Below are 26,651 nucleotides of genomic sequence, written 5' to 3'. Positions count from 1 at the left end.
GAGCATATTATAATTATGAGGGCAAAAATTGGGATTTTTTTTTTTTTTTAAATCACAGAACCAAATTAAAATGTGTTTCTCAAGTATCCGGTCGTTCACTCCCTTCCAGTAAGGCAGTTGTTCCAAGCAGGCTGCCAATGGGACAGTTTCTGGATATTGAGTTTGAAGACATTCATCAGAGACGCTCTTGATGCTTGTCAAATTTTAGCAAACCTAGATCAGAGAAAGGAGAAAACAAATGCATAATTCATCCCCATACACAGGAAATGCAGTATCTACTCCAATCACTGCACGAGACATAGTGTACGGTGCACACACACTGACAAACGAGCTTGAGTAATCCTAACTATGAAAGTGGAGCTTCAACTTCGAGCTCCTTTCCCCCCCCCCCCCAGCAGTTCTCAGTTTCCTCCCTTTCCTCTGTGGAGGTTTCTGCCCCTAATCTCAGCTTGGTACTTAGTTCACTATCATTTCATATTGTTTTCCTTTCTCCACAACCCCTCTAGAACAGAAAGGCCTGCAGGGTAACAGGTGGCTCCCCCCGCCCCCGCCATTTCTACTCCCTAAAGCTTATTCATTCCTTCACCGACTATATATAAACATACATTTCTGCATGTAAGAGTAGAGAGAACACATGATATATGTGTTCATGAATATGCAAAAGATAGAGTGCTCATGCTAACCCATTGGCAGTGTGGGATACCTGTGAGGACCTTCATTTGAAAGGGACACTCGGGCCAATGGTGAACAATGCAGACCGTCCCCTAACTTGCAGATTTTACAGTTAACCAAGAGGGTAGATGAATAAGAATCGCATTATGGTATGAAAAGGGATGTGACTTGAGACGTGTAAAGTGCTAAAGAATGGGCACTTAATAATCTAACTGCACCATGCATGACATGCGTGGGAGGGCTACTCTGTTGACGTTTGTGAAAGTGGATTCAGACCTTGCCCTGCACTCCCTTAGACCTTCATCCTTGACTGTTGGAACAGACTTATGAGGCATTCTTGACTCTCGATAGTAATAACCATGACTTTGGCTCATTCATTTCTGGGTATGTTTGTATGTGAGGGAGAGGCTTGCAAAATCTTTACTATACAGAGTTCTTGGCTATAAAGGAAGTACTTTAAGAAATGATGCAGCAGATACGTTCCATGAATATTTAATGATGTATCTACTATTTTCGAGGCATTGAGATGGATACAAAAATGAAATCAATAGTCCTTGTTTTCATAGGTCCTAAATGCAAGACTGTGTGTATTTGAGGCTTGGTGGGAAGAAATAGGAAAAAATGGAGGGGGGACAAGAGAACACGTTAAAGCATGTGTACAAATAATCCAAGAAGGGATCTTATTCCATAAATGAGGCTGTAGATGAGAGTATTTCGGGTGGACTTGTCATCGTGGCGCTGATCTAATTTCTTTTCGGAGAGAACAAACAAGAAGCTTGGAGGTGCCCCCAAAGCCATAGGTGACATAACCGCTGCAGGACTGACTCTGAAATCTTGAGGCCTTGGCACTATAACCGTGGCACCAAGTGACAGTGTTTGGCTCTTGGTGGAGACTCCATAATCGTTGGCTGAGGAAAACTGGACACCCAGTGCCGCACAGAACATACAAGTTCTCAATAAAGATTTATTTAGTAGTGATGCCACTTTAGAAATCAAACCATCTTTCCAAGAGAGTCATAGTTAATGTGCAAAATAAATTACCTGGAGGAGTTATTGGAAATGAACACCCCTCAGGGATTTAGGTTCAGAAGGTCTGGAACCAGGTTCTGTAACTCTGTTCTTTACACAAGCTCCCCAGTTGGCTCTAGAGAGGTTGTCACCAGGCCACACTTGGAGAAACTCTGCCCTCATCCCAGTGCTTCCTACCAAGATGATCCTGGTCTTCTGATTAATTTTCACATGTTCATAAAACCCATAGAGAACCCATGTATACAATTCACACCATCTGACAAATAATAGTAACGTTGTCTGTTACACAATGACTCTTTGGTTGAGAATCTTTTGTTCGGATATTATCAGTTAGTCGACAGCCCGTAACACTGAGCCCACATACAGACCTGTAGTCAATGCCGAGTGGGGCAGAGAGCGGCCTGTAGCCAGAGGGAGGGGAGTAGGTATCTTAGAAGAGCTTGAAGCCAATGTCATTCACTCGCAAGGGCTAAGGACTAAGGATTTCTCGGGTGTCCTCAGGGCCCAATTTTCTAACTATCAGATTAAACAAAATGTAGCTGTATCAATACCTGCACCCAGAAACCTGGAGTGCTAGGAAACTAAAGGAAGCATCACTCAAAGAGTCAGTAAATCAATACTGGCTGGAATCGTAAACAAAACAAATCTTCACTCAGCCCCGTTGTGACTTCAGAATTAACCCAAAGACTTCACAAACAGGGCAACGTAGTGTCAAGAACAAAGGCCAGTAAACTAATTTGGATTACAGTCTTCAGTCTCCCAGCTATGGGAGCCGGCCTCTGGCAGCCATGTTGAAGTGAAGGTAATTAACACAATCCATCTTGCAATGGATGGGGCTTTGCAGGCTGCTTGAAATTCTGGGAGCCTCTCACCCAGACCCCAGTAGGTAACCCTTTGAAATATGCTGAACCATGGCAGTCAGCATACAGAGGATCGTTAAGTGAGGAGAGATGGCAGAGGAATCACAGTTTGCAACGAAGATCCTTTCATGGGCAGTTTGCTAGTTATTTGGGAAACTCTAAGACAAAGAAAGTCCTCTTAATGTGAAGTATTCTTTAAAGTGCATCGCTATGAATCTATAAAAGCCCTTTAAAACTGTTTAAGAATTTTAAATTCATATTATTTCCTGAGTCCTGCTGCCTTACAAATTAATTCTATTCTGTTTGGGGGTAAGAATTTAGGAGACAGGATGATGATACTATTAGCAGTAACAGGAAGTATTTTTCAGTATTTTTCCTTTCCTATATGTGGGCATTGCCATCATTACTCAGCACAAAGCATTCTGGGATAGCAGATCATGGTCATCTTTATCCAGACCACGATAGCACAAGCAATACTTACGAGCACAGGCGGTGGCTTTGAAGTAGCTGGCAAGGCTGAGACACAGTGACTTGACAAGATCTTGGATGAGAAAGAGAAAATATTTTGAAATGACCAAAATTGGAATGAAATACAGGAATCAGAGCAGTCATTTGAGAAACAGTTACTTACAAGCAATAGTTATCATCAAGGAGCATGTGAAGACACTGGCTAACATTCCTCCCAGAAACCATCTGAAACAACAGAATTGCTCAGGTTCAGCAAACTAATTATGCATTCCCAGTACATGCGGTATGCTTTTCCATGGACTATAGATTTTAGATTTTAAGATTTACTAAGTACTTCATTTTAAGGTTTACTAGAAAACTAATAAAGGTAAAGATAGTGTGGTATTGGCAAAAGGACAGAAATACAGATCAATGGAAGAGAAGAGACAACCCAGAAAAAGAACCATACAGAGATAGTTAACTAATTTTTAACAGAGATGCAAAAGCAATTTAATGGAGAAAGGATAGTCATATCAACAAATGGTGTTGAGACAATTGTATATCCACATGCAAAAAATGAACCCCCACATGTACATCACTCCTTAACACAAAATTTAACTCCAAATGAGTCATAGACTGAAATATTAACCACAAAAGTATAAAATTTTTAGAAAAAAAAAAAAAAAAACAAAGGAGAAAATCTGTATGCCTAATATTTCAAAACCTTGCCCAATTAGTGTGTTAAACTTCTGGGGTTTTACCAATCTGATGTGTGATTGTATTACAGGGTGGATTTTTAAAAAAAGAATAATGTCTATTGTTTTTGTATTCAAAATATGAATTATTGAAATAGAGTACAAATAAAAACAAAGGAAAAAAGAAAAATATCATAAATACCACCACCCTGAAGCAGCCATTATGAAAATCTGATGAATATCCTTTCAGATATCTCTTTATATGCATTTTTAATTGAGCATTTTGATTTTAAATTATTTCATTTATTTAATATTTATTTATAATTTAATATAATTTAAGTCATTTAATATTTTATATTTAATTTAATTTTAAATTATGTGCTTAAATTGAGCTTTAACAAATGTACACTAAAGCATATAAAGTGCACATCTTGTTTTTTTGTGTGTTTTTGCTTTTTATTTATTTATTTTTTTACATAGGCCCCTGCAATCACTACTGAAATCAAGATGTAGGATATTTTCAGCACCCTATAAGGTTTCCTTTGTTGTCCCTTCCCAGTGTGTCCCCATGAATTAACCACCAATCTTACATCTATAATAACTGATTAGTTTTGCCTTCTCTTGAATTTTATATGTATATGCAATCATACAGACTCTTGAGCCGTCATCTTTCACTTATATCTATGAGATTCATCTGCGCTGTTTCCCATGTGAATAGTTTTTTAACCAATTATTTACTTAAATAACCTTTTGATTTTAGAATAACGTCAGATATACAGAAAAGTGGCAAAAAAGAGTACAGAGAGTTCTCATATACCACCCATCCAGCTTCTTCTATTGTTAACATCTTGCAATTCGTGGTACATTTGTCATAATTAAGGAACCGACATTGGGGCATCACTGTTAACTCAGCTCCACACTTCATTTGGACTTTACAGTTTTCCCTGGTTTATCCATGTCCCAGAATCCCATCCTGGACACTGCATTTCATGGAGTCATCCTGTTTCCTCAGGATCCTCAGGGCTGTGACAATTGCTCAGACTCTCCTTGGTTTGGATGACCTTGACAGTTGTGAGGACGACTGGTAGAATCTAATAGAATGCCCCTCAATTTTTTTTTTTTTGTCACAGTTAGACTGGGGCTTGGAAGGTCATAGAGCTGAAGGGCCATTCTCATCACACAGGATCAAGGGTACAGGCTGTCAACGTAACTGACCCCTGTTGATGTTACTATTGATTTTCTGAGGTCATGTTTGCCAGGTTTCTGGGCTGTAAAGTTACCTTTCCCCTTTCTCCATCGTCTGCTCTCTGGAAGCAAGTTTCTCAATGCAGCTCACACTCAGGGATGGGGAGTGAAGCTCCCCTCTTAACGGGGAGTGTCTACAGAAATTAATCTAAGAGGAGTATTACATTAACAGTCCTGTGAAATAAAGGAAAGCGTTCCATGATCAACTAAGTTTGGGAAATGCCAAATTGACTAAAACGTGTTTCTTCACTACATTATTTCACTGTGCCTTTATCATGCTAAAGCACATTATGATCCTCCAACATGGGAAATATAATGCAGAATTTTGCAGATTTATTTTTAACTGTGGGACCCCACCCCCGCCCGTTTTTGTTTTTCTGGTCCCCCTGTGATGTAAAAGTACTTCTCAAACCTCATAATTATCTGGAGAAGACTGTATTAGGCAGCGTGAACAGCATGTGCAAAGGCCCTGGGGCATGAGTGGGCTTAGCACCTGGAGGTCTGGGCAAGAAAAAGACATGCTGGACAGAGGGTAGAACAGAAACATGCCCATAATTAGGCAAGAGCATCATGTGCTCTGAGATGCTGAGTGAGCATCCCTGGAGCAGACACTTTATGTTAGGATATAAAAGTATAATGGGAAAGATGGAGTCCCAGCAGGACTCCCTCTCCCCTAGTGAGAACTTTAAGTGCCCTTAAAGTCTAGGCAGGGGTACTTAGACTATCTGTAACAGAGAGTCACTGGGGATTTAAACAAAGGATGATCCATGGTAAATTCCAATTTCTAACAAGATACACTGGCTTTTGTATGCTTTGTGAGACGATGGGAGGAAGGAGGTGACAGACAAAAGAATACTTATCATGGACAGACAAATGAGTAAATCTTAACCACAGAGCTACCTAAATATGCTTTGCAGAATAAGGCAAGTAAATCATCGATCAATTACAATGTCATTAATTATGAAACACAACTGCATGAAAACACAATCTGAATTACCTTGCACATGCAGAAAGGATCAAACAAACAGTAAGCAGAATTGTTTGAAAGGAGACCTCTCCCCACAAACTGGTTTCTAATAGGAAAAATAAAATTAATGAATTAGAACATTAATGATTAAATATCCTCTTGGAACAGCAAAATCATTCTAAAACATTTCTTCTACATACTAAAACAAAAGTTTGCAGATGTCCGTCAGCTCGAACAATTTGTCAGAAGTAACAAGAAAAAAATTATCAAATGTTAGAAAATTTTTACAAATAGATTTTCTATCGTTAAAAGATAAATGATTACGCTACGTAAACAGTTTGGGGCTTGCCTTTAATTCATTGTTGGGGAAAGGCTTTGTAGAGTTTTTGCTAATGTCTAAGTCTAACTCTGATGATAATAGTAACTGGAATGCTTACGTCTATGAAGTGCCTTATAATTCACAGAGCTTTCATATGTCAGTTCATTTAATCAACACAACCTGTGAGGTAGGAACCATTATCATAATTTTGCAAACGAGAAGACCAAGACTGAGAAGAATGATGAAATTTGTCCAAGGTCACACAGCTATGAGGGGCCAGAGCCAAGATCTAAAAACCACGTGTAACCAGAACGTGATGTTTTGCCTGAAATGGGGCAGGGAGAGAGAATTGCAACTTTGCATACTGGGAGTCTGTAAAGGGCAAAAAAAAAAAAAAAAAAAAAAAAAAGAACAAAAATCATGAACTGCCTGGCCTTGCAAAACTCTTTGCTCTCAGTAAACTATTGCAGTGCTATTGAGCCACAGTGGAAATGCTTGCAAATTCTCCAGCGGTGCTAAACTTCAGTTAAACCAATAGTGACACTATTATTCTAATCACCTAAAAGAAATCAGAGCTGGTTTGAGGATGACCTCAGAAAGATTTAAAGGCAAGTATGAACAGGCCTCAACTTAGTGTTTGCCAAATGCTGCAGAGAAGCTCAATTTTGCAACAGTTGTTTAAAACCTGGAATGACTGTGCTATGAATGCCTTTATTTTTGCTATTTGTGCTCCAAATGAAGATTGAGTCAGCACACAAGACCTACTTAGTCCACCATGTGGGCAGAATAGCGGAGATTGACAACGCAAAATATAGCAGCCGTGAATGACGTCACTGCGAACATACAGTATTTCATGTACACTGTAAATTAAATACATTATTGTGGGCTCAATTGAACTCTCAACCATCCTTCCGAAGTGCGTTTCTATTCTTAGTCTCCACCGATTTCATGTGGAATTTGGGAAACATTTTCTCACAGAAACAAGTCTAGCTTGACAAACCACAAAGATCACTAGCCTTGAATATTGAAGGATTACTGAATTTCAATTTAAGTTCTGCAAAGATAGGACTTACATGATTTGGGGCGAGGTGTTCATTGAGTGAATTCATCAGTAGCCATTTATTTAGCAGCTGTTTTGGTTTTGCTCAAGTGTAAACTTCTTTTGAATGCTTTCCTTGAATCCTTCAACTTCCCCCTCAGCCCTTAGCCAAGACCCATGGCTCATGCATGCCCCCCCCCATGTGCTCTTTTCACAACGAATTGATATCACTGTTTTATTTTCTCTGTATTTCCCCCACTAGACTGCAAGTTCACTGAGACTAGTTGACATCTATTGGCTGGGCTTTGGTGGCAGTGCCCATGATTTCCTTGGGGAATCACTTCTCCCTTTTTGTTCATGGCTCAGGTGGAGAGACCGATTTCCCTCCCAGCATCTGGTCCACTCCAAGCCATGTGGAGCTTCACATCGTGTTGACAAAGCGATTGGTTTTGTCATGTCAACGGGACCCTTCCAGTACCAACAAAACTGAGCCTCTTCTCATAACTCAGAAGGCTCTTCTCTCTTTCTGCTGGACTGGAAACGGGGAAATTGTAGGCACCAAGCCACCATGGAGTAATAGCATTTTAAAGTGTAAAGCTGACACAGAAGAGAAGAGACAACAAAAATAGACAGATAGAAAACGGACATCTGTGCCTGGAATTGTCATTAATATGTGCCAATAAATTCTGTTACTGATTAATCCCCTTTGAGTTGGGTTTCCATCCGCTGGAATTCACAAAGCCCTTATAGACCATGGCTTGTGTGCCTCTATTGTCAGCACGTGGAACGTTCCCTGGAACAGAATGCACACTCAAAACCTCCATGTAAAGGAGATAAAACAGAATCAGACGGAGACCTTGTCCACCAAGGGCTTCACAGCCAGGTGAAAAAGAGGAAAGTAGGTCCGATAGAGATAGATGCAGAGCCCGAGGGGTTATGGGGAAGCAAAGTGCTACTTCCACCAGCCAGAAGGGGGCAGAGGAAGCCTCACAGAAGTGGTCTTGTTGGATGTGGACCTTGAAGGAGTTGGGGTCTTCCGGGAATAGCAAGTGGGAGACTGTCGTGCGGGGTGTCCGGCGGGGCGGCCTGTGGGGTCTCTGCTACCACTCCCCACATAAGAACGCAGGACATGGTGAGGCCAAAAAGGAACACCCACGGAGCCATAGGTGGGGAAGTCATACCACTATGGTCTCACTGGAGGTTGGGTTTACACGACGACGTGCGACCTGCTGTCCGCTTTGCTGCCAACCGATCAACTCTCCTCGACTCTCCTCACTCTCCTTCAGTCTCCTCCTTCACTCTCCTTGGCTCCCCTCCGTAGCCAAGGCAGTTATATCAGTGACCAATGGCTTAATGGCTACAACTGATGGCTAAACCAGCCACAGCTGACGGCCATCCACTATCTGAGCCAGCACCTCTCCACATGAGGCCGAGAGCCTGGAAACTGCTTTCTAGGGCTCTGTCCCCACAGAGACATTCCAGACACAACGAAGATCCTGTACAAAGGCTTACTAGACCCATCTGAACTTGAGTATTCTTGTCTGTAAGTCAGAAGTAGCACACTCCGCAGTCATGCTCTGTATCAGGTACCATGTGGGCAGTGTGGAATAAACAGGTCATTAAACCATAGTGCCATCCTCGAGCTCGTGGCCCAGCGGGGTGGGTAAGGTGCGGAAGTAAATGTGCCACAGCAGTGCAGGAAATGGGCATGAGAGAGGGGAACCCTGTGAGCAGGGGAGCACAGAGAGCGGTCACTTTACACCCTCTCCCTAGAAACACGGGGTGGGCTCCCTAGAGGAGGTGGCTATGGACCCTTAGTAGGTGTTGATTACCTGGAAACTGTCTAAACAGTAAAAGCTGCTTTCCCTGCCATCCTAACACCTGGAAAGGGAACTTAAAAACCCTTGTTAATATTTGTTTAATAGCTACCCTGGGAACAAAATGAAGCAGGGCACCTTGCTCCTTGGCAGAAGAAGAGATGGTCAGCGGAGTGAACATGCATGATGTTGTAAAGACAAATAAAGCAAAGATACTAATTTTTCCGTTTAACCTCAATCTTACGTACTCATAGCTTAACATTTTTTTTTTGGTATTTAGTATACATGACACATAACACTAAAGGTTTCACCTGAATTATTTTGATCATTACAAGGTAGGAACTCTGATTATCTCCATTAACAGAGGAAAATGTTAAGTTTTAGAGAGTTAGGTGAACTGTTTCTGAGTTATCGATAACAAGTGCGGAGAGATTAAGGGACATGCTTGCTGAATTTATTTCAGATTTACTCCTGACAGGAAATCCCAATACCTTTATGCCTTTTGACTTTTCCTTGCCACGGGCATAGCATTAAAGGATGTTTTATTCTTCCTTCCTTTCTTTTCAAATCCACAGCTAAGTACAAAGAGTAAAATAACAGACTCCTGTGTATATACTACCCAGATTTAGCAAAGCTTAACATTTTACCAAATGTATTCAGGGTTTTTCAAAAACAAACAAAACACTGCAAATCCAGCCCTTCAGATGCCTCTAAGGTGACACCCCAAAGGCAGTCACGTCCACTGTGACTGTGTCACATGGGGGCTGCAGCACCCCAGGTCCTAACCACCTCCTACAGGTTGAGTCCAGTTCCTAAGTGTACGTTTGTCATTTCTGAGTCATTCTCCAGGCCTAAAGGCAAGAATTCTTTGGGTGTGGCAAAGAATTAGAAAAAGAAACTCACTTGAATGATCCAAAATGTTCCCTGGGAGATATTCAGCAGCCATCCTCTGGGGCTGAAGGGATACCTCATGAGAGTGATTTCTGGGAGTCTGAAATGTGACATTGCGCGAACAGGAGGCTTTGACAGATTCTGCTTTTGGCTTCTCTGACTCCAGGTCATCTGTCAGAGAGCAGTCAAAATCTCCTCCTGGAAAAGCAAAAAGCATTTAATGTGTGTGCGTAAGTGTTCATGTGTGTGCGCACATGTGAGTGCATACGTGTGTGTGTTGTGACTCAAAAGGCACGGTAGCTAGTGATCGTAACACTGGTGACGCCACTGGAGTAGGACGGGAGTGGATCTCTCGATGGCATGGCCATCTCTCGATGGCACCTCCATTAGTCCTCATTCCTGAAAGTTTTAGAGGAAAAGGGTCTTCCATACAGAGATGAGCAAAGGCCAGAGGCATGACCGTTTGGTGAAGGAAGCCAGGGCCTGTGGGGTGAGGACAGAGTGCCCAGGAGAGCCCTGTGAAACATGAAGCTGGAAAACTAGGTAGAAGACAGGTCACAGAAGGCATTGGCTTCCTGGGCTGAGGAGTTTAGAACATATGCTGCAGGCAGTGGCATGATGGCGAGTCCCCAAGTGAGGGTGGCACTGTATGCAAGCTTCTGCCACATTTTTATGTCAATAAAATAATATGTGGTTTTGAAATATGACAAAATCCAGGTGGTTCTGAAAGAAGTCATGAAAAAAAAGATCAGACCGCTTTCCTTGTTTTGATTGCTGTCATGGGATGTCTGGAGTGTAAAGTGACTAAGGAAGGACTGAGGCCACCTACAAGTGACATCCCCAGAAAAGACCCCAAGCCAGAGAAGACTGGGAGGTGGAGCAAGGGGAAAGGAGAATGCAAAGCTTTCGGGGCATGGGCAGGCACTTCTCTTCTTCCATTCGGTGCACAGTTATTGTATAACGGCTCACATGGCTCTCGATGGGAGCTGGGAGTGAGAAGTCCAAGGAGATACAGTTGTGCCTGCTCGTGGCCTGAGAGGGACAGACATGCAAGCCAACAGTTAGGATGCAATGAGGTAATTGCAACAGTGAAGGCTAGCGGTGGGAATTCCAGTGGGAATCTAGGAAGAAGTATCTGCGTCTGCCTGGGGGAATCAAGGGAGGCTTCACAGATGAGGCAGTCCCGATGTGGAAACTTGAGGGATGAGTAGGAGTTTCTCCAGAGAGAGGGCAGGCCAGGCAAAGACGGGGGAAAAGACATCAATCTGTGAGAGAACATGGTGGGTTCCCAGAAGAGCAAGCTCTCCTATGTGTCTGGACGGGGGCCCGTGAGTGTAGGCAGTCCTCAGAGATGTTTCTGGCTGGGCTGCTAAGCAGGGGCCTGATCACAGAAGGGGCTCATGGGTCACACTTGAGACCCAGCATTTATTCTGGGGCAGTATGGAACAGGAGTGTAACAGGAGAAGCTTTGTGTGTTGAAATGCTCACTCAGGAGGGAGACCTTTGAGAGATCCCGGCTCCGTTCCAGGAGCTGGAAGTGATTATGGAACTCCAAGAGAAATCCGGGGTCCTCACTTAGTGCTTCTGAACAGGGTGATTTCTCCCCCCACCCCCAGGGGGCATTCAGAAATGCCTGGAGATATTTTTGGTTATAATGCACAGGACCGGCCTCAAAACAAAGAATCATTCAATAACGCTGAAGCTGTGAAACCCTGTCAAAGAGAGAGCAGACCTAAATGTGCAAGGAGTCTTCATGATTATAGCTCTTTCAACAATCCTGCTAAGTGCTTACCAGGGGAGAACAACTGTATTTTCCTGCATTTTCTATACCTGCCTGATTGCCCTTACTCTTGTCAAAGCCCTTGCTCTCTGCTTTCATAGGGCGTATGACAATCGCCGATTTTACAATTATTGTAGAAACACATACTACCTAATATGTAATTTGCGTGATTTTTACTTAATGTCTGGAAAAGGTCACCTGATCTGTCCCAGACACCAGCAATTGACGCCTAGCTTATGGAGCTTATGGTTAGCCCTTGATAAGATATATGCATAAATGGCGAGTTACAGTGGGGGGCAGGGAGATTGAGACATTGAGGTTTCTATACCCCAGATTTAACCTGGACCTGCTGTAACGGGGCTTAGTGGCTCAGTTCTCACCGTGGAGGAAGCTAAAGCCAACCTGATCTTGAGGCTTCACACAAGGAGAATGGCCTCCTGGCCCACGCTGGTTGGCTGAGTGTACCTGTGGCGCTGTCCTCCTGCTCAGCCTGGATACTGAACCAATTAACAGGTGCTTTTGGACCCAGGAATTCCTGTGGACCCTGTAGGCTCCTCCCACTGTTCCTCCTACAACTTGGGGCCACTGGACTGCAGAAGCCTCCCTTTGCCATGGAGAAATGAAGCAGCAGGAAGCGAAACATGCTGATCCTCTAGCAATGACCCCACCAGCAGGGGAGGGTCTGGATGTTGTTCACTGCAGCACCAGTCACAGTAGCCAAGATATGCAAACAACCAAGGGTTTATGGATAGATGGATGAGTAAAGAAAATCCTGCCGTTGGTTAACACTACGGATGAGCCTGCGGGACATCACGTTCAGTGAAATAAGCCAATCACAGAAGGACACACACTGCATGATTCCACTTGCAGGAGGGGTCTAAAATCATCGGACTCCTAGAAGCAGAGAATAAACCTTTGGTAGCCAGGGACCGGGGGCTGGGAGAAATGGAGACGTGATCAATGGGTAGAGAGTTTCAGTTACGCTAGATGGATAAGTTCTAGAGGTCTGCTCAACAGTAGAGTGGCTAATACTGAACAATATGGAATTTTATGCACTTCAAAATGTGTGAAGAGGGTAGATCTTATGTTGAATGCTCTTACTACAAAAAACGAAGACACCAAAACAAGCCACAAGAAAACAAGCCACAAAACACAAGAAAACTCTGGAGGAGTTGGATGTCTATTACCTTGATTGTGCTGATGCGATCATGGGTGTTGGCAAATATCTAAACTCATCGAATTGTACATATTAAATATCAATTATACCTCAATAAAGCTGTTTTAAAAAAAGAGGAAGCTATGTGGTCAAATTAAAGTGGAAGTGAGCGAGAACTGGGAACTTTTAGGGCTGATTCATGAGTAGCACTTAATTAAGATCTGGGAAGGTGAGGAGGAGCCTGTGACCATAATAGTAAAAAGACCCCTGTGCTATTGTCCAAGGCTGCCTTGTTGAACTTACAACATTGCCACTGAGAATTAGATGACTTTTTTTTTTTTAAATGTATATTGTATGGAATACTGGAAATATTACACTGAATTTTCTAAAACGGAAGTGATGGCATTAAAGACGGAAATTGCAAAAAATAATCTTAACATTAAAAATCATCAAGGATGTGTCATCTCTGAAACATGATTTGCCCCCTCTACACTTCCTAACTGACATTTTTTTTTCTCCAACCTTAACAATAAATGGAAGGATCAGAATGCAGAAAACACTTCAGCAAATAGCTCTTCTGTATCAGATTTGAAGGTATTAATTTCATCCTGGTTTATTTACATTCAGTGGAGTTGACTTCTGTTTTAAAAGGATGAATCAATTTTTCCAAGCACATTTCCAGATCCTTGCATGTAAAGCGAGCATTACTGTTGGCTACAGAGGGAAACACAAAGCCACATACAGATGTTGCCATCAAAGATATTTATGGGCGAGGCACTAATTAGCTGTAGAGAAAATCGCAGACCTCCAGCTGGCATTCCTTGCCAGAGGTCATCTGGTCCTCTCATTCTTAGGACTGGTGGAAATAGAGCAGGGAAGTCCTGATCAGTTCTCCCTGCATGAATCCTCCATCCATTTTCAGTATGACTCATGGGGCTCTGGGAACGCATCCCCAATTGCAGTTTTGGGGTCTGGGGAATTGCGAGGTGCCATGGCTAAAGAATGAATTCCAACTCATGAGGAAATGTGTCTCAACACAGTAGTGGAAGGGGTGAACTCAGGATAAACCAAATAGGCAACCAAAAACAAAAACAAAAAAAAAGTCCTTTTTAGCCTGAAAAATGAAGCAAGAGAAAATCAGGGGAAGTGAGTTTGATTGCATCCATTGCCCAGAGAGAAAACAGCAAAACAACTTAATTTTGAATGCTTGAGTCTTCTAACGAGGCGACATTTCCAGAGAAAAAATAAATTGCTGAGAAAAGTCACGGGGCTTTGGGCAAATCCAGAAAACAAAAAGTCTGGGAAAGATTTGATTACGGTTTACAGCTGAGAAGAGAGATTTCAAAGTCCTGCGTGCACCCGGGTTGACTAATTACTGATTTTGGAGGGGGTGGGTGGTGGTTTGATTTGTTGTATTTAGCAGATATCTGGAAACCATGAGAATTTTAACAAGATACCTCAGGCACGTGCAGCACTGCTCTAGTCCAATTGCTTTCAAATTCTTTGGGCATATTTCGAAGAGGCAACTATGGGAAAACTGGATGTGAATTTCCAAATATGTGAAACTGCCTTTGGAACTGGGAAACTGCGGTTCCCAAACTTAAGTCATCTAAGCAACATTTTCCTGATTTTTGCCATATCCCCGGAGCCTTCTTACGCTGAGCCATTTAATACGTTTCTCAAATTGTCCCATTTTAGTCTTTTACGTACTTTATAGGAAACTATATCAATCATTTAACTGCCCTAAAGAGAAAGTAAATGTAAAAGTATAATGAAACTAAGACCTTATTTCATTTGCACTAATCACCATTGTAACAGAAAGCTCTGAGCTTATTCTTTGTTAAAAGAACTTTGCTAAAACAAGAAGACTAGCAAGTGTTCAAGAGTCTTGAACCTATCGAGGCTCTAAACTGAGCCCTGTCCTTGGTCTCAGCAGGATAGTGAGGAAGATCAGAAAGAGGGGGTCCCAGCTTCTCTCCCTGCGAGATCCAGTCTTCATTAGTACTGTGCTCTAGAGGCATCTGCTGTCCCACCCCACACTTTGGAAAATATTGATTTAGAATTGAGAAGAGGCTCCCCCTTCCCCCCTCCCCCCCCAAAGCCAGCCTAGAACCAAGGGATGGAAACTTTCAAAAGGCACGTGACAGGTCAGCAAAAGAAAGCCACTTCTGCAGCAGTGTTACCAGTGAGAGAAAGAGGTAGCTTAAAAAGTCACGAGAGTCCCAAAGTGGCAAATCCACAGAGACAGAAAGTAGACTAATGGTTGTCAAGGGCTGGGGGAGAGTCGGGGGGACGGGTAACAGGGAGTGACTGGTAATGAGGGTGGGGTTTCTCTTTGGGGTGATGAGAATGTTCTGGAATTAGAAAGTGGTCAGGGTTGCATAAGCTACCTTGTGACTATATTTTTTTCATCACCTAATTCTACACGTTAAAGTAGTAAATTTTATGCTATGTGCACTCTATCTCAATTAGAAAGTAACGCGTGCTTCTTATTGCCATAACTATGTGTGCCGGCCTGTCAGGGATGTGGAGACTAGGACCCCCTCTCTCTGCTGGGGGAAGTTTGCATACAGAACTAATTTATCAGAGCTTTCTTCGAGGTTGCAGAGCGCTTGCACTAATCTCTGTTACACTGTACCTCATTAGCTATTTCTTTTTTTCCAAATAGCTGCATGAGGCTGAAAACTGATCTCTTTTAAAAAACATATTAAATTTATCGGGGTAGCATTGTTTCATAACATTATATAAATGTCATGTGTGCCGCTTGATAATGCATCTGTATGTTCTGTTGTGTTCTCACCACCAGACGTCTAATCTCCGTCTTTCACTATGTATTTCACCCCCTTTACCCTCTTCGTCCTCCCTCCACCTTGCTTATCCTCTGGTAACCACCATTCTGTTGTCTGAGTCTACGGGTTTGGGTTTTGGTTTGTGTGTTCCTTTGTTGCATTTTGTCTTGCGTGAAATCAGATTGTTCTTGTCCTTTTCTGTCGGACTTATTTCACTTGGCATGAACCTCTCCAGATCCATCCATGTTAAAGAAGATACACGTGGTACATGTACACAATGGAATACTATTCGGCGGTAAGAAAAGATGAAGTAGTGCCATTTGTGACAACATGGATGGATCTTGAGAGTATAATGCTAAGTGAAATAAGTCAGAAAAACTCGAGAACCATACGACTTCACTCATATGTGGGATGTAAAACTGAAAGCAACAAAGGAACAAGACAAAGAAACAAAACTCATAGACACAGACGATAGTTTAGTGGTTACCAGAGAGTAAAGGGGGAGGGGATGGTAGAAGAGGGAAAAGGACGTCAAATATATGGTGATGGAAAAAGAACTGGCTCTGGGTGGTGAGCACACAATGTGATATAGAGACGATGTATTACAGAATTGGACACTTGAAACCTATGCAATTTTACTAACCATTGTTACCCCAATAAATTTTAATTTAAAAAATGCCCCCCCAAAAAAGATCCATCCAGTTGTCTCAAATGGCAATATTTTATCTTTTCTTATGGCTTACATTCTTTCTTTCATGACATTATGCTCTTCTGGTTCCCTCCCTGAGAAAATTTCCCAGAAGAGCCTTTCTAAATGTGGCCTAGTGAGCACGTGCTCAAAACTCTTGAGCTTGAATTCAGGCTAAGCCGCTTACTAGGTATATGGCCCCATGAAAAGTATCTAATCTGCCTTCATTTCCCACCTCTGCAAAAGGGGGATAAGAATAACATTCCTTCTATGTTGTTGCAAATGGTAGGATTTCCTTTTTTAACAAGGGTGAATAATATTCAATTATACATATAGACGGCGTGTTCTTTACCCATTCATCCACCTATGGACTCTTACTTTGTTTCCATATCTTGGCTGTGGTGAATAATGCTGCAATGTACATGGGTGTATGGATATCTCTTTGAGATCCTGATTTCAAGTCCTTTGAACACATACCCAGAAGTGAGATTGCTGGATCATCTGGTAGTTCTATTTTTCAATTTTAGGGAGCCTCCATACTGCTTTTCATTGTGGCTGCCCCAGTTTACATTCCCACCAACAGTGCACCAAGGTTCCCGGTTCTCCACGTTCTCCCATCATGGATGAACGTGAGGGGCATTACGCTAAGTGAAATAAGCCAGACACAGAAGGCGGACTACTACATGATTTCTGTAGTCCAAGTTTCAGACGTGCAAGGTGAGTAAGTCCTGGAGACCTACTGTACAACACAGCGCCTCAGTGAACAAGACTGAGTCGTATACTTAACACTTTGCTAAGAGGGGAGATCTTATGTTAAGCGTACTTATCACGTACATGCGCGCACACACACTAATAATACTCCCTCACAGACTTTGGAGAGAAGTGATTGCATAACATACAGATTTGTTAATCAATAGCACTTACTGTTCAGGAGAGTTATTACTGGAATTTCTGTTCAACCTCCTTAATTCCTTTCTTAAATCTCCTTTCTGCTCATTCACTTGTTTTTCGTAGGTAGACTCCTTTATTCCAGCGACCGCTACTGCTTCTCATATTGGCTTCCAAATCCATATATCTAGATCCTTCCTTGTTCCTGAACTCCTTTCTCACATTTCCAGCCCTTTAATGGCTTTCTTTCCATAGGTACTTCATATTCAATTCATGTGAATTAGAATTCATTGTCTTTTTTTCTGACCCAAATCTGTTCCCTTTTTTTTTTTTTTTTTTTTTGAGCTAATGTGTGTGGCAGAATACCAGCCCTTGGGCTAATATGTGCTTTTCGTGAATTATTTTACTCTCACAATTCTCTGTGCTATTCTTACTTTTCTCGTTTTATATACAAAGAAATGGAGGATCAGAGGGGTTACTTAACACAGGTTGGAAGAGGTGTGTCCAGGACTTGCATTCAGTTTCATTCAGCTCAAAAGCCCATTCTCCTCATCAGTCTGCCATACTGTCTTCCAGGCCTTCGTGACTGGCAGAACTTTTCATGCAGTCCCCCAAATTAAACATAACAGTTGTTTTTTTGTTTTTTTGATTCCTCCCACTCTCTCATCCCTGCAATTCAGTTGTTCACCCACCTACCAATTGTACCTTGAAAAATATTCCTTGAATCTCTTCCTTATTATTTCCAGAGCCACTTTCCTTAGTGTGTCTGATGGCTTTAATCGCCTCTTCACTTCATGTTACTGTAAAGGTAATCTAGAATCTGATTATGTCATTGTCCTGCTCAAGAGCCTTCCAAAATATCCTTGATTGACAAGGTAAAAATCCAAATTCCTCAACACGGCACAGAAGGTTCTTCAAATATTTCAGTCTGTCTTTCCAGGCTCACCCTCTGTCACTGCCGATTGCTCCCTACCTCTTGAACCACTGTTTCCCCTTGATTTTCATTACATAACACCATCTTGGTTTTCTCTGACCTCCTAGATCCTCCTCTCCAGCTCTTTTGTGGGCTAGTCCTCTCCTCTTCACCCACTCAGTGTTTGAGTTTGTAAATTTCCATTCTAGGCTCTCTCTTTTCCAACTCTTCCCTCTTCCTGATTTATCTCATGCACTCACTCCATGGCCTCAGTGACCACCTAGACTGAAGTGAGCCACAGATGTATGGGTTTAACTCACAGGGCCCCTCTGAGCTCCAGATCGAATAGCCCCTTTGATGTCCCAAAGGAACTTAAACGGAAGGTGTTCCAAACCATGCATGTGGTGTTTCCTCACCCAGCAAACCTACTCCCTAGACGGACTCCTCAGACACTGGCCTTTGTTGTCTCTTCAGCCCAGAATGCTCTCTCTTACCTTCCCCCTTTGCTCAGGAAAGCGCCTCTCTTTATGTAGAACTCAGCTCAATGGCCACTTCCACAGAGACACCTTCCCTCAGCGTCTGAGTGGGTCAAATCTCCCATTATATCCTATACCTTTTCTTCATGGCACTTATGACAAGTACTGTTTCATATTTGTGCAATTATTTAACAAAGGCCTGAACCCCACACCCTGCCCCAGTACAATAGAGACAGGCATTATGTTGTTTGTATTCACCCTGTGTCCCCAGACCTAGCAGCGCCCGGCAGATGGCAAGTGCCCAATAAATATCCATTGTTTCTATTCTAGTAATAAAAATAATTGCAACGACAAATTATTGAGTACCAGGCATTGAACTGTATCTGACATTCATTGTCCCATTTAACATTAACATTGCTTCAAGTTCCCATCACTGTCCATAAACACACACACACACACACACACACACACACACACACACACACACACATGCATATATGGGTGGACAATCAAGTTCACGAACTTTCCACCCTGCACTTAAAGTGGTGGAAAATTTGCGAACTTAATTGTCAGATATTGGCATATTTACATATATTATTATAAAATGTGTATTGCATAATACATATATATGATATATCTGATATATACATATAGTGTATTTCAACAGGAATATTTCATGTTATTATCATATGTTATGATATAATACTGTGTTTCCCTGAAAATAAGACCTAGCCAGACCATCAGTTCTAATGCATCTTTTGGAGCAAAAATTAATATGAGACCTGGTCTTATTTTACTATAATATAAGACCTGTCATAATATAATATAATATAATATAATATAATATAATATAATATAATAAGATAATATAATATAATAAGATAATATAATATAACATAATATAATTAATATAATATATGACATAATACAGGTCTTATATTAATTTTTGCTCCAAAAGATGCATTAGAACTGATGGTCCGGCTAGGTCTTATTTTCAGGGAAACACGGTAATGTATAAACATATTATTATCATACTATATACACACATCTTGTTTTAAAAATTAGAAAATTGATAGTTAGTTAAGTAACTATCACACTGTGCCCAAATTAGGACTTGAACCCTGACTCCAGTATCCTTTTTCCACCCGTATGTAGTACAGAAAAGATACATTGAATATTTACAAATGTTTTCCAGGTTTTGTCAGTGATAATTTACATATTTAAATTAGGCTATTTTGCATCACATGGAAACATGTATTTGGATCCCACAAGTAGTGTGGAGAGAACTTTAGATTAATTTTTTTATATGTGGCTCATTCTCTCTACCAAAATGACTGTTGTCTCTGGATTTTACATTGGTCCAGGACCAATGTTGCTGCTGACCACTTGGAAATGGTATTTTGTTACGGAAAAGGAGATTCAAACTCACCATTTTCATTGTAATGGTGCGTGTCCAACCTGCTGACTCCCTCCAACAAGATGTCCTCATTTGGGGAAAAGTCAACATCATCAAAGATACTTCCATGCAGCCAGGATTTAGAGGCACTGAGGTTGAAGAAAGAAGAAAAGGAACGGCGGATTCTCTTTTTCTTTCTAAATATTCTGGAGAGAAATGAAAGTAGCATGGTGAATAACAAATAGCAGTCAGGTTCAGTTTTTCAAAACAGAATTTAGTGCAAGTGATTTGATGAACAGAGCTCATCTCTACAGTTCAGGTCCATGACGCTCATTTTATTTGTTCCCGCTATTAATTCCACAGAAGTTTCTTAACTTTCTGTGTGTGCCAGGTGTTTGGTCAATGTCAAGGCTACTGAGATAAAAGACAAAACCTTGGGTACAAAAAGCTCACAGTCAGTATTAGAGACAGACAAACATCATGCAGGTATTGCTGATGCTTTCATGGAGCTTATTTTGTGTCAGGTGTCTTTCTTAGCGGTTCAGATATGATAACTCACATCCTCAGAACAGCCCTCAAATTAGGAAACTGAGGCACAAAGAGGTTAAGTAACTTGTCTGAGGTCATGCAGCTGGTAAGTGACACAGCTGAGATGCAAAAACCCGGGCCGTCTGGCTCCGCAGTCTCTGCTCAATTGCCCGGCTATGGAGGGATGTGTGCTCTGACAGAATTACCTAGAACGCCAGGAGGGGCATGGCTCAGGGAGGCTTTCTGGCCTAAGAGAACTCTGAGCTGTGTAGGATCATCTGACCTATTCACTGAAACTCAAGTCGGTCCCGTATTGGATGGTACTAGGAAATTAGGCTAGGAAGGCAAAAAGAAGGCCAGTAATGGAGAGCCTTGGATATTATGAGAAGGAGTTGGAATTTAATGTCAGAACAAAGGGAGAACATTGATGTATATCAAGGGGAAGAGGGTGGTAGTGATGTGATTTGGTTTACATTTCTGAAAGATTTTCACCACGCGCACATCCACAGTCCCAACAGTCCCCTACATTGTAATCAGTATTGTCCTGCTAAGGAGAAACTCAACAATTTGTCAGCGACCCCTCTACCTGCAGAATAAAGCCCAACCTCATTAGCCTGGAATTTAACCCCCTCCATCCAGCCTCTGCTTCGGTGCTCAGACTTCTCTCTTGCAGGGCATCCTTTTCCACCCAAAGTTGTATTTCTACCAAACTACTTGCCCTTGCCAAAGTTGTATCAGGGTCTCTCAGAACTCTCTCCAGAAGTCGCCTTTCCTACATTTGTTTTAATTCATGTCTTACATCTCTAAAGACTCAAATCAATCATCATCATCTCTAGGAAGCTCGTTTTAACCCATTCCTCCAAGAAAAATTGGCCTCCCTTCCATCTCCCCTCCGCTGTACTCTGTTCAGACTTCTACCCCAGGACATGCATCACCTCATTACTTTCATTTTCATGTCGGCTATTCCCGCCCCTCATTAGCCTTTGTGTTTCCACGGTCTGAAGCAATAATGGGCTCCTTAGAAATGAATGTTGAATGAACAAATGAATGAATGAATAATTAATGGGTGGATTGGACTTCTGATTCTTTTATGTAATATCCTCCCTCTACTTACCTAACTAAGTTCTCCTTGTATGTAACACTGGTCTGGGGTGGACTCAGAGTTACATTGCCATCTTTGTCGCAGAGGAAACTATCTTCCGTCCAAAGATAGTAGCCATTGGTGAGCAGTCTTGGACTTCGACGGCAGGGAAGTCCTGTCAGGGAGTCTATGGAGCAGCAGTGAAAGGACACGTCCCCATCCAGAAAATCACAGGCAAAGCTAAAGAGGGAAGAAGGAAAGTCCTTTCAATCTTCGTCCAGAACATCCAGTCACACAAAATCCACATTTCTAGTCATCATGAAGGAAAACACCTCTTTACATTCATGGCTGCCAGTTACTTCTCCATCTCTAAGAATGTCCCTCTTAATCTTCTGGGCTTCATCTCCTCGCCTGTGAGAGCATCATCGAACATTTAGTGCTTCTTTCTGTTGTAAACACGTTGGTGAAACATTATGGCTCGTTGGTTTCTTGACCATATGATGTAACTGCATCCTTGACATTAGCCCATTTTTTTGGGTGGAAAAATTGCAAAACAGTCTCTCTGGGGTGTTGGAAGCTCATTGTTTCCTCCACCTCTTACTCTAAATATCCTTCTAATTGCTAGGTATATCCTTAATCTTGGCACTGTAAGAGATAACGTAACTACGCAGCTACCAGACACGTACGAGTTATAGGGTGAATGTGCAGACAAAGAGATCTTTTTAGCCATTGCCAACGTCTTTTTAGGTCAGCCGCACAAATGTCTGTGCAGTGACCATGCCTGATGTACTTCAGGGAAGTCTCCGATTTAGTTAGGTAAATCTGTATGTGTCTTAGATTTGGAAAACCATCACACACCTGTATGATCAAAAGGCAACCTCATGCTCTACTGAAATTCTGGTACGTTTTTAAATTTAAAAGTCTATTTGCAATTAATACATTCTCTAAAGTTAGTCAAGTGCTATTTTAAATGGATGTTATTTAGTATTGAAAATTTATGGGCCTGGCCCATACTTCATGCTTTATCTGCTTTGGGCAAACCTCCATAAAAGCTAAGTATTATTATCTTCATGGTGCAACAAGGGGGAAAAAAAAGTGCAGAAGGGCAAATAACTTGTATATTTTACATAGCTAGTAAGTGGCAGAGCAAGGGTTTGAACTGTGATCTCTCTGACTCTAAAGCATGTGCCTTTTCCACACGGCCTGCTTGTTCATCCTTGGCTAATTCAGTGATAGTAGTTGGAGGCTTAGAGTTTACAAAAAGGGGCAGGTTCTAGTATCAGTGCACGATCCCTTTATACAATCGGCACATTTTACAGAATACTAGAGGAAACATCAGCAGATGCCTGCACCAGGAATAAAAGACAGACAGAGGAACAGAAAACACAGAAAGGAAGTGAAAAGAGATTTCATTGCAGAAACTGAACAAAATGATAGACCCTACATGTTTTTAGTGGAGCATGAAGTCGGGCCAGCTTGAGCATTGGCGTAGAACGTTGTTGCTTTTGTAAAGTGAAATAGTAAAGGCATATTGAAGAGAATATAAATTTGAGAAAAAGTAACGAAACATCAGTATTCCGTAGTTTTCTCCACTCACCAAACAAACAATTCATATTTGCCAATACGTTACCCCCACTCCAAAAAAAATCCATTATTATGTTAGGCAAGTTTTCATTTGGTATGTGCATGGATCTGAAAGTATATACCTATCCCCAAACTGGATGATATTTAAAACTAACATTTTTAAACCAGGAATGCCACAATATAATGCATACACAGGAGGAGAATTTGATTTTTTTTCCTTGTAAAAGCCCCATGGAATACCTTGGAAAAATGCATGTGGAAGACAGCTCTCCAGCTCGTTCAATCTGAGACCTGGAAGAACCTGCTTAAGCAAATGAGAGAGAAGTACAAATTGATCACACCTCCCCAACTGGTGTGATGGCAAACAGTGGAAGCTATAAAGAAGGTACAAATAGCTGATGTCCCAGCCTCAGCAGAGACTCCAAGTGGTGCAGCCATCCAATGAATCAGTACTAACACAACTTGTCAGTAGGCCTCTCCAGGAAGCCAGAAATCATCCAAGGGCTTCTATCTTCTGGTTCTTCTCCCATTCAACACTCCGTTAGAGGTCCTTTATTATTATTCTTATCCACAGGATGAGGCAATAATAAATCATCAGCATCACTGACTCATGAAAAGGAGAAAGAGAACATCTTGTGTGAAGCTATAGAAAACCAAAGTCAATTAATTACCCAATGTGCTGGTTATTTTAGCTTACTCAGTAATCTGAGGAATTCAATCATCTGCCCAGAATCTCTCTCATTAGTGCATTTCAAGGCACTTCTATGGTAAAATAATGAGCAAAAGGCATTTGTGGAAGGAAAAAGTAAAGTTTTGTTTCCTATAAATGATTTTCTAATGTATGAAGCATGTCAGTATTTTTAACTTAAAAAAAAAAAAGAAAAGCATCCATTCATTCATTCCAGTTTAACCAAAGGGGTGGCAATAGATTTCAATCAGGGAAAGTTAGAGTTGCTTAATATTTTAAACTCTAAAGCAGAATTTTATGTTGTACATTAATGGTAGAAATACTTGTACTAGACAGGCTCTGCGAGACTTGATTCCATTACTGACAATTAATATCTAAGCAAAGAAAGGAATGTAGATGTTCAGATTGGGCTGGTTGATTTGTAAGGAGAAAATTGTAGGTGCATGAGGGAGGGCTAGAAGCAGGGTTTGGGGAGACAAATGACAAGAGGAAGGAAGAAACTTGAAATCACTACCATTTTAACAACGCCCTTATTTTCTGCAAGTAGCTATCAAAATCATTCAGTATTTTTTTATAGACAGTTTTGCATCTTAATAGTAGCTGATAAACAGTCTCCTTTCACATTTATGCACAGGAATCTAAAAAAGAAAACGGCGGGTTTTTCTTTTTTTTAATTTCTACTAAAAGAAAAATACCACATTTCTCTCAAGGAAAGAAATGAAGTCAAAATCATTGCCAAAGTGAACACTGGCATTTAAGAAGCACAAGCTACTGGCAGATGGTTAATGGTATGAGTATCAGCAAAATCAAAGCAAGGAAATTGCTAAGAGAAGTCTAATCATTCAAAAGATAATTGCGTGTAGCAGTTCGCCCACATTTACTTGCCACTGGTGTTGACATCAGTTGAGATATTCGGTACGTCTTGGGAAGGCTGCTTGTTCAAACTTCACAGATTTGCTGAAAAAGACGTTAAAAAAAAAAGGTGGATTATATGTTAAAAATAGAAAAGTGATGCCCAAACAGGTGGCATCGACTAATTGCACTAGTCAGATTTGTTTACTGAAATAATACAGAAATATAGGATGGAAGGCCGGAGATATAGGACAAAGGGCCACTGAGGTGCTGTCTGCTGCTATAGTTTTGTTGTTACATTTTTCATTGTCTTGATCAGTGAAGGCAAATAATCTGTTTCTGTAAATAAGATCAACATTTAATTGGGAAAGCTAGACTTGCAAAGGTAGACTTGTAGTCAAAATAACATAATAAAAATGACTTACTTGATGAAGATATCTGAAAAAAGATTGGGTCTAGAGCCCTCTAAATAAACTTATTTATATTTTCATCATCCAGCAGCCATCAACCTCATTATCAAGTTTCAAATAATGCTTGGGATTGGTGTCTGTCTTTTGTCCAACACCTTGAACCACTGACAGGTAGTCACAGAGAGGGTCTTTTGTACATGCTATCAGCCTGCTTTGCACTAAAAATAGAACACCACTGGGCAGATTTCAAAACTCAGTTCTCACCAAGGTATTATTTACTTTCTCAATTACAAATTAAAAAGTTATGTAAACGATGACCATTTACTGCTCATCACATACATCTACATTTCGTTGACTATTAAACTTTGTAGGTATCACCATCCTAAGAGCTTTATAAGATAGGATGAAATGCTTTTCTGATTCCCCACCTCTATCCACATTTTTTTTAAGTGTGATCACCGGTAATGGATTGTTGGTGTAGCTGTCATACATGAAATGAAACCAGGATAATTCTATAGCTCTACATTGATTCTTCCAATAAATTACATAAAAAACCTGTTAGAAAATTTTGTTCCCGGCTCACCTATACCTTTAGACAAGTCAGAAGAACTTTCTGGCATTCTTTGGATAATCTCTAAATCAAAGCATGCATTCATTGATTTCATTTGTTTGGAATATAAAATAATTGTTGTTTCACTATAACATATTAGGTTGGTGCAAAAGTAATTGCGGTTTTTTTGCAATTATTTTTAACCTTTTAAACTGCAGTTACTTTTGCACCAACCTAATGATAGTATGTCATTTGTCCTTTTGAGTTTTGATCAATATAATATGAGTATGCCCAGCCCAGATTACCCTATGTTAGTTTCCCCCCAAGCATTCAGTATAATTTTAAGCCAAGTTCTACAGCAAAAAGTAAGGTCTTGTGGCTATATAATACAAATTCTTGTAGCAGGGTACAGGCAGTACACTAAGAGTTAACTGAGTATTAGTAACACTGAAAACGACTTCAGTTACAGTTCTAAAACTTTACAAGAAACAGATACTATCTACCACTTCCATCCAAGCAACAAATCTGTTTGGAAAAATAATTTGCCCACACGCGTTCTTTCCAAAGGGTGTTCCCAGTCTCTTCTCCCAGTTGATAGATGACAAAATAATTACTGAAATACGAAGTTTCCTGCGTTTGACAGTCAGCGGAGAAATCCAGGACTTAGCAGTTCTTCAGCTGATAATACTGTCAGAATGTCAACAGGTACCGGAGTCTCTTCATCAAGGGGAACCCCACCTTTCTCTCCTAGTAGATGCCTGCACACATCACCGTGTGCAGACATTTGCAGAGAAGATTTGTCTTCGGCAGCCTCTTGTTCTTTTGGTTGTTTCCTAGAATAGAAGAGCATGTCGTTCTTGGGAAAGTCAGCCTTAAAACCACCCTTGTTTC

At 41.2% G+C, this 26,651-nt stretch overlaps 1 protein-coding gene across 5 annotated transcripts; it reads right to left on the bottom strand.

Moving 5' to 3' along the window:
- Positions 1-26,651, bottom strand: TMEM71 (transmembrane protein 71). Of its 5 annotated transcripts, XM_081070804.1 has the most exons (11): positions 26,499-26,643; positions 24,834-24,905; positions 23,501-23,561; positions 22,009-22,087; positions 21,710-21,916; positions 20,101-20,273; positions 9,994-10,179; positions 5,946-6,021; positions 3,193-3,254; positions 3,043-3,102; positions 50-213 (listed from the first exon to the last, which is right to left on the bottom strand). In XM_081070804.1, exons 4-11 carry the CDS (start codon positions 22,020-22,022, stop codon positions 176-178), a joined length of 816 nt encoding a protein of 271 aa, XP_080926930.1. In that variant the 5' UTR covers positions 22,023-22,087; positions 23,501-23,561; positions 24,834-24,905; positions 26,499-26,643; the 3' UTR covers positions 50-175. The 5 variants fall into 5 exon arrangements, with proteins under 5 accessions (XP_080926929.1, XP_080926930.1, XP_080926928.1 ...); XM_081070803.1 differs by lacking the exon at positions 22,009-22,087 and having other exon boundaries at positions 1-213; positions 24,830-24,905; positions 26,499-26,651; XM_081070802.1 differs by lacking the exon at positions 22,009-22,087 and having other exon boundaries at positions 24,830-24,905; positions 26,375-26,608.

Source organism: Rhinolophus hipposideros, assembly GCF_964194185.1.
Source record: "Rhinolophus hipposideros genome assembly, chromosome: 13".
In the NCBI taxonomy this organism is placed as follows: domain Eukaryota; kingdom Metazoa; phylum Chordata; class Mammalia; order Chiroptera; family Rhinolophidae; genus Rhinolophus; species Rhinolophus hipposideros.
Note: the sequence above shows the minus strand (reverse complement) of the source record. Positions and strands in the feature narration are given on the sequence as shown.

What these genes read in the sequence shown, in the direction of transcription:
- TMEM71 (XM_081070801.1), bottom strand. Translation starts at nt 23,790, where the DNA reads ATGGGAGAAGAACCAGAAGATAGAAGCCCTTGGATGATTTCTGGCTTC. An exon ending in CTTGATGATAACTATTGCTT is followed by an intron (nt 3,103 to 3,192) that starts GTAAGTAACTGT and finishes TTCTCATCCAAG; the next exon opens with ATCTTGTCAAGTCACTGTGT. An exon ending in CAAAGCCACCGCCTGTGCTC is followed by an intron (nt 214 to 3,042) that starts GTAAGTATTGCT and finishes TCTCTGATCTAG; the next exon opens with GTTTGCTAAAATTTGACAAG.